At 43.2% G+C, this 8,396-nt stretch overlaps 1 protein-coding gene across 3 annotated transcripts; it reads right to left on the bottom strand.

Moving 5' to 3' along the window:
- Positions 1–872: 872 nt before the first annotated feature.
- LOC307087857 (saccharopine dehydrogenase-like oxidoreductase) lies at positions 873–7,935 on the bottom strand. 3 transcript variants are annotated; one of them, XR_013812516.1, is made up of 13 exons: positions 7,559–7,935; positions 7,166–7,278; positions 6,686–6,766; positions 6,431–6,560; positions 5,789–5,838; positions 5,000–5,130; positions 4,679–4,796; positions 4,144–4,263; positions 3,380–3,436; positions 2,949–3,060; positions 2,737–2,818; positions 1,494–2,113; positions 873–1,445 (listed from the first exon to the last, which is right to left on the bottom strand). XR_013812516.1 is itself a non-coding variant. In XM_079753528.1 (12 exons), the coding sequence occupies exons 1-12, from the start codon at positions 7,752–7,754 to the stop codon at positions 2,014–2,016; spliced, it is 1,290 nt and encodes a 429-aa protein (XP_079609654.1). In that variant the 5' UTR covers positions 7,755–7,935; the 3' UTR covers positions 873–2,013. The 3 variants fall into 3 exon arrangements, 1 of the variants encoding a protein (XP_079609654.1); XR_013812517.1 differs by having other exon boundaries at positions 873–1,635; positions 1,687–2,113; XM_079753528.1 differs by having other exon boundaries at positions 873–2,113.
- Between the last annotated feature and the right edge of the window lie 461 nt (positions 7,936–8,396).

Below are 8,396 nucleotides of genomic sequence, written 5' to 3'. Positions count from 1 at the left end.
ATCAGGGTTGAACATCTTGCCTTCAAGTCCTCTTTGTGAGAGAAAAATGCCTGGGAATGAGGTCAGCCTAGCTGAGAGCGACGAGGAGGGCGCTAGCATTAGCATTCGGGTAGTGTATTGAGACCTCTTAGTCACAATTACCTCCATGGAGTGCCCTGTTAATGAAAAAAAATAAAATGTAGAAATCTGATTGTATTTAATAGCGATAAACATACCAATACTGCACCTCTACAGACAGCTTGGGTCATCGTCTTTGGAGAGTCATGCCTTTTGGTTTCACAAAAAGCCACGTAAGAGCATGTATGAGCAACTTTCTGTCAATAAGTCAGTGAAGTGTTCAATCACCTCAGGGCACTTTGAAAAATGTAACTCATAGTTACTCATAGCTTGTTTCCTAAGTCTATGAGCATTGGGGATCAAACCCAGGAATCCAACACCCTAGCCGCTACGCCACCACCTGTTGGGTCAATGGTGGTTTGAAAAGAGAAATTGGTGATTGAACCGTTTGATCGTTTCTAACTCTTTTGTTTTTAGTCCCGTTGTCTTTCTATCTTTGTGGTAGATATGGTCGGGGGGGGGGTCTCCGTGGATACATTGTTGTATTCCTTGTGGTCCAGAAACTGTAAATTAGTTTGTGGAGTGTAGCTTTTAATAAGGTAATCTATGGGTCCTCTCTTCATCCATAGCCAAATCATAACAATATACAATCTGCATGTGGACAACAGAGAGTATCCCAAACTAGCATCATAATGTTTTGTAAGACTTTGGGATTCGAAACGTGAAAATAGTGCACAAACTGTTAATTTAACTGTTGACAAACAGTTGATATCAGAGAATCGCATACAAGCGATACATCACATGGATTACTTTTTATTAGCTTTTCTGGTTCATAAATAATACATTTGAATTAATTTGAATTTCTAGAAGGTGCCCACACATATTGAAAATATTGATTAAAAAAACAAAAGTTCCATTTAACCACTGACAATCAGGGACTGCAAATACTCAAATGACCACAATAGAATATTCTATCAACATCTCTGGCTGTTTCACATTAGTAAAACTCGCTAAGTGCATTTTTGGCTGCAGCAACTCTTATTATAGAAATTTCGCAGTAATAAGCATTCTCCGAAAATATGTATTATGAGGCTTTTTTTGTTTGTTGTTATGATCCCATTTTCTATATTAACATCAAATGAGGGCTTCAATCCTGTGATCTTAAATTCCATTAAAGAAGTTCAAGCTGCCATTTTGGTACTTCTGGACCAAAAAGCAACCAGTCACCTTTCTTATTATAGGGGCGAGACTAAAGGGACACGGCTGACATAGATAGAAGTACCAATACCTAAACATAGACATCTCTAACCTAAACCTAATCATCTCTAACCCAATACCAAAGTGAACCATCTTTAAAACTAAATTCAACCATCTTTAAATACCTAAACCTAACCATCTTTAAATACGTAAATTTAACTGTCTTTAAATACCTAAACGTAATCATCTCTAACCCAATACCAAAGTGAACCATCTTTAAAACTAAATTCAACCATCTTTAACTACCTAAACTTAATCATCTCTAACCCAATACCAAAATGAACCATCTTTAAATACCTAAATTGAACCATCTTTAACTACCTAAACTTAATCATCTCTAACTCAAAACCAAAATGAACTATCTTTAAATACCTAAATTTAACCATCTTTAACTACCTAAACTTAATCATCTCTAACCCAATACCAAAATGAACCATCTTTAAATACCTCAACTTAACCATCTTTAAAGACCACAACTTAACCATCTTTAAATACTGAAACTTAATCATCTCTAACCCAATACCAATATTGTACCATCTCAATACCTAAACTTATCTCTGCTGTGACCGTTTAGTCTCTCTAATAAAAATGGATGTTGATGAAAAAGCCCAAAGACGATGGCTTGGAATGTGCATGACATCATGTGAAGCCCTCCTGTTGTTCATGATGACGCAACCGGGTTCTAAGCTTTGTGATTGGCTACGGGTAGCACCTGACGGAGAACTTGATACCGTGTGTGTTGAGCCGTTCGATGAGGCGGGTGTTGCTGAACGCAGCCGCTGGCGTGTACACCCCTCCTCTGGAGAGGAGAAAACAGAACCATAGAATGAATGAGAGGGTGAAACAGAGAGAAACACCCTTCTAGAAGCTCCAAGATAAACAGAGGAGATGGTTAAACTCCACCAAACAGCCCCCTCTGTCGCCTAAAAACGAGCGCCCTCCTGTGAATAGAGGCTTTTACAGTGGTATGGTTTTCAACTTTAATAACTCAAATGCATTTTCTTTGTCTTTTTCCCTTGTGCCATGGCTTATCAAAATGAGCAATGGAAGTAGAACCAAGTATAAGCGCTACATACTGAACCATTGAATGACCACATTTATGCCAAGCTTTAGCAAAGTCTAACAAAGTCTAACTTTAGATATAGTACACATTAGAGCCCGATATATATGTTGGCCCGATCGATATGGGCCTATCACAGATTTATTGTAACGTTGTATATGTGTGCCGATATGAAAACTTAAGAATTGGTGTTGATTTATAATTGCTAATAACCCTTAAAATCCAGTATCGGTCGGCCTCTACTACATATAGTGGAAAGTAGAGATTGTCATTTAAAGTAACAGACTAGATAGATGAAGACACAGTTGAACCACAGACCGAGAGACAGACAGGTTTGCACACAGGCCGACAGGTAGACAGACCTTTTGGGGAGAGAGTGCAGGTCGTTCAGCACTGTAATGGCTGCCTGGACCATGGTAGCTGGGGTCGCTACGTAGCCGGGCTCTGTGGACCAATAGAAAACCGTTTATAGAACTGTAGACCAACAGAAACGTATTTATAGGGACCAATAGCCACAACTAGATCAACCATGGACCAATAGCCAACTGCTCATGGTGGACGTTGTTTACTTTACCCGCTCCGATGACCTGGGTGCAGATCTTCGCGTCGGGGGGGCCCAGTGCCGGATCTTTCCCGTCCGAGTAGCCCTCGCCGAAGAACGTCATGCAGAAACTAGTGTCCTCCATCTTAGAGAGAGAGAGGGATTCATGACCATCAGCATATGTTTCATATCCCTCTGATTACAAACCATGGACACAAGTCCATCCACTTGTGTCATCACAAGGGGAAGTGTTCATTCAGATCTACGATGGGTGGCTAGAACTCCAACCAGTGGGCACCTTACTAGCTTACTTACCTGTTGCTACAGTCCACTCACGAGTTGATCTATCAAGTCTCACATCTGACTGGGCACTCCCACTCCTGATGCCACAAGTGGCTCGATGAAAGATGGGGGTGTTTTAATTTGCTCCTTTTAATAAAAGAGGAAGAGGCCCTCTTGCTCACCTGCTTCAGGGACGGGCCTTCCTTGGTGAACATCCCGAAAGAGAAGAATGATGGAAACTGTAGGCAGTGGGCGACAAGACAGCGTCCAGCATTAATTAAGCCCAGCACTGGCAGAGTTCAGCCTTTATCAAGACCAGAACGCTCAAATAAATAGCATGACATTTAACAGAACACTGAGAAAACCTGAGATAATACAACAATTTAAATTCTAGTACTTGAAAACAATGCAATGATCGCAGCGTTCGATTCTGTTATCAAATATGCTGACAGTACAATGCTTCGCTATCGTTCTACATCCCTCTGTCACATCCTGATTGATAACCCCCGGGGGAGGGGGCGAGGGGGGCGGTGGCTGTTGTCCAAGTCACCCCACTCTCACAAATCAAACCAGCCCTCAGGATCGATAGCCCCCCCCCTCAACTGATACGCCGTTTTACCTCGAGTCGTATAACCGGGTTTAAATCACGGCACCCCAACATCTTTAAAGGGCCTTTATTTGACTACCAGGTGTGAGGCTGATTGGTCATAACAAGCAATTTCCAAATCGACCCGCTAGTGACATCACAGGAGGAGTCATCGATGCAGATGCATGAATGAAGAGCAGATAAAACCCCAGCTTACCGAATCATTACCGCCGTCTGGTTGGGAAGGACCCTCCTACGCTACGATGTCACCAGCAGGTGGTTTTTGAAGGGGCTTGTTGTCAGCACACCTGTTGAACTAAATGAGCCCAACCTAAAAAGGTACATGAAGGCCAGACCCACCGTGGTGAGGAGCTTCCGTCCCAGGCTGAACTTCACCATCAACCAGAAGAGCAGACCGCCACACGCCAGCTTGGCCACGGAGAACAGGTTCCCCACCCCCACATAGGCACTGTACTGGACCTGGAGGGAGGGAGGGAGGGGAGAGAGGGAGGGGAGGGAGGGAGGGACGGAGCAAAGGGCTTCATCGATTGTCCTTTGGCTCCTTCCTTCTAAACGATATACAATTCATCTCCGCCGGGGTTATTGTTCTTGGCTCTTAATATTACTTAGCACTTATACCCTCAGGGATTCACAGTGAACTCTTTTTAGGGAGCATCATTAAAGAGCAGGGGGGGATGCGTCCAAAGGATGCCAAAGGATGCGTCCGGGCAGTGAACTTCAAGGTTGGAACCCAGAACCTTTCGGCTGGCGGTAAAACACCCTGACCACCGCGACCCTATCCTGCCCCACGTTGGATTCGTATCGACCGCCTGCCCCGTCCTATTGGTCGGTGCTCCTCCTGGTAGGAGATGAGTGGCTGGTGCTTTGGTCTTACGGGTAACTTCTGCTCCGCCTCTAGAAGGAAGCGCTGTGTCCTCTTGACCACGGACGGATCCGCGCCCATGAAGGGGATGGAGTACTGGTCAATCTCTTTGCTGAAGAACACAGAGCCCCTGGGCACACAAACACACACACACACACACACACACACACACACACACACACACACACACACACACACACACACACACGCACAGAATTGTAATAGAAGTCGCATGTTTCATACATACATACATTCATGTATGCCTGTATTGAGATTTGGCCAAGAGAGAGAGAGAAACCAGGATGTAACCGTAAGAAGTGGGACTGCTCTTACCTGGTTTTCAGTTTAGGTCCGAGCACAGGTAAGGGTTTGAAACCCATCTTCCTCCTCAGCTTGCGTAAGGCCCCGCTGTCTGCAAAGCCGTAGACAGCCGACTGCCAGGTAGCGTCATGGCCACCTCCCCCCTGTTGGCAAACGGTGTATTACACCCCCTGGCTCAAACAGACTTTTGACTGGAGGGCTTCAGTGATGTCATCTTTCAGACTATCTCAGTTAGGGCATTGCGTCATTACGTTTTAATCACACTCGGATGATGAAATATCAGTAATATCATTTTTTTAGAACTCCATTTCACAGCGGAAAAAGGGTGTTTTCACGAATAGCCCTTATTAAAAAACAAACCAAGCCCTCTTAAAATGGCCAAAAAGCGAACCAACAGAAAAGGGACCAAGTTCTTTTTGCAGACCACCTTCGGAGGAGGTCTGAGTAAAATGTGTTTCAGAAGGGGTCTGACTTATTTTGGAGTGTTTGTTCACATATGAGCAAAAAATGCTGACTAATCAATCTAAGGTTGTTATGAGGGCTGAAAGTTACAAAGTATGTAAACACCCTTAGGATTTGTTAAATGCTTTTCCTAAATCTATACTTTTGTTCTAATATTGTTTGGGAGCCCTGAGAGATTTCGATGATTACCTAGTTTCACAAAGCTCTACACAAGGGGAAATAACAGTTCACCATTTTCAATTAATTCCATAATTAAACATGTAGAAAAAAATACTACAAAAATAATAAATCTCCCAGCATGCTCCGCAGGCAGGCACACATTGTGATTGGCCAATCTACCTGTGGTCCAGTACTGATGGTCAGGAAGCTCTCCACTGCTGTGAGAGTTCCTAGGAAAAGAGACCAATAAATATGCAAATACACATCCAGTCAATAGAAGCAGTAGGTGAGAAGGTAGATAAGTAATACCTACATTGCCTAACCATAAGTCTGCCATAGTGGGAAATATAAGACCAAATACTTTATGTTTAGTGTCTTCTATATTTGTACAGATTTCTCCTTGATTTTGAACACATTAAGTTTAGCAAATAACTTTTTTTTAAACCTGTTATCCTGGTAACTGTAAGCCTCACCATTGAAAAGGCTTATGGTGTGTTGTATATGTGGGCCTGTGAAGCCATGTGAGACTTACTGTGATTAAGGGATTTACAAATAAATTTGACTTGTTACTTGGTCCTTTCTTTAGTACCATCTTAGCAGCCACTTTGATCCAAAGTGACCTACAGTGAGATTTACAGACATGTCATCAGGGAACAGGTAGGGAGGAGGGGATTTTGCTCAAGGATGCCTACAGGTAGACTGTGGACATTGGGGTTCGAACCCACGTCCTTTTGGCTGGGAATAGAACATCATATTGTGTGTGTGTGTGTGTGTGTGTGTGTGTGTGTGTGTGTGTGTGTGTGTGTGTGTGGTTATCAATACCTTTGAGCTGCCTCTCTGTGTAGAGGACCCCCAGGTCGGCGGGTATGGAGTCAAAGCCGCAGCTCCCGATGACGTAGACGCCTCGCTCCAGTGCCTGGCTATGGTACTCACACTGCATACGCTCTAGGAACTACACACACACACACACACACACACACACACCCACACACACAAACATAAGACACCAGCCCATTGGTGCAACAGATAACACGCAGTATTATCTATGTGTGTGTGTGTGTGTGTGTGTGTGTCTACCTGAGGTTCTCCACAGATGTCTATGCAGTGCGCTCCGTTCTCTATGCAAGCCTTGACCACTGGTTCCCCATAGAACCTGTACTGCAGAGAGAGAGAGAGAGAGAGAGAGAGAGAGAGAGAGAGAGAGAGAGAGTTCAGAAAAGGTAACTGGACACCTACATGTACCCCTATACCGGCTTATTCAACCCTGTGTAGTGCAGTGTTTGATTAAACTTATTTAAAGTATAGGGCAATAATGACATCAAACATCATGTTGTAATATGCTGTTTATCAATCAGTTATTTATATTGACGTGCAAAGGCTGTTAAAATGTATTGAACCACGCAACATTTTGCGTTAATTATTACAAGCTATGACAGTTGAGCAAGCTACTACACACTGGAATACATTTATTAACCATGTTGTGTGTGTTTTTATTCACGTCACAAACCCTGCAACTTCAACAATCACTTAATTTGAAGAGAGTTGTATTTTACTTACTGGTCCTACACAGTTCAGAACCACCATCCCTTGTTGACACATGAGGGCCATAGATTCCTCGATCGACACATCAGCTACGATGATTTCTATATCCGTCCGAAGTGCTGGCATGGCTGGACATGGAGATGGAAAATGATCTTATAATCATTTGCTGTCATTTATAATGTAATGTCATCATGCATTGATATCGGTCAATCGCTTTTATTTAACCTACGATGTGCCTTTGGTTTTGTAATTAAAACGCAACCAGAACAATCGTTGCGATATAAACAATTGATTCTTAATAACATTGACTGACGCTTCAACACATAGCACAGCTGGTCAACATCCAGACAGTGTCTGCTCTAAGTAAGTTCACAGACGGTCAAACTTAGCGTGATCTACGGATCGTACACAGTGTATTGGCCGCTTGCTCCAGCACTTTCTCCAGGCGTGCTCTGCTTCTTCCGGCCACGGCCCATTTCAGAGGCCCGTCGCTGCCCTCCGTGGCACACCGAGCCACCTCTTCCACCACGTACTGCCCGGTGAAACCAGAAGCACCGAACACTATGATGTGATAAGGTCTTTTTGAGGTTACGGAGGACGCCATTGTTGTTATGTCCGTTTATGAGCCCACGTTAGCTGTCAGTTAGTCCCCTCTCCTGGCTGCGCATGGAACAGTGCGCAGTCGTTCTTCGTCAAATCTCAGAATATCTACACAACATAAAGAGCTGATTCAATGGCATTAAACAAAAAATAATCTAATACATTTTTCCAAATTACCGCTCACAGACTTTATGCGTTATTTCTTACAAGGAATAAACAAGGAAGGACCAAGGAATGAGGAGAGGTTCGCCCTGCGGCCAAGAAGGACCCCTAGTGCCCACGTTGAGTCATTATATCTGAGAAACTATTTCATGTAACTGTTAAGTTGTTCGTAGGATTTATGTTTGATTGGTACGATTTGTATTTCAGGTTCAGGGTTAGTAGTGGAGTTGTATTTAAGCGACAAGAATATTTTCCTAGTTCAGATCTGTGACTTGAAAATGCATAATAAACATACCAAACATCTATTTGTGAGGATGCTTTGCATTGGTTATGTTAACAAAACAAGGTGGTTGCTCACGTGTGCAAACACTGTGTAGTTGTGTATTATAGTATTAAACAATTAAGCTACCAAAAAATGCTTTTGTTCCAAGCTATATGAGATCTTCAACTACCAGTATAGGGTAAGAACCAGCAACAAAATATC

Source organism: Pollachius pollachius, assembly GCF_949987615.1.
Source record: "Pollachius pollachius genome assembly, chromosome: 16".
Lineage (NCBI taxonomy): Eukaryota > Metazoa > Chordata > Actinopteri > Gadiformes > Gadidae > Pollachius > Pollachius pollachius.
Note: the sequence above shows the minus strand (reverse complement) of the source record. Positions and strands in the feature narration are given on the sequence as shown.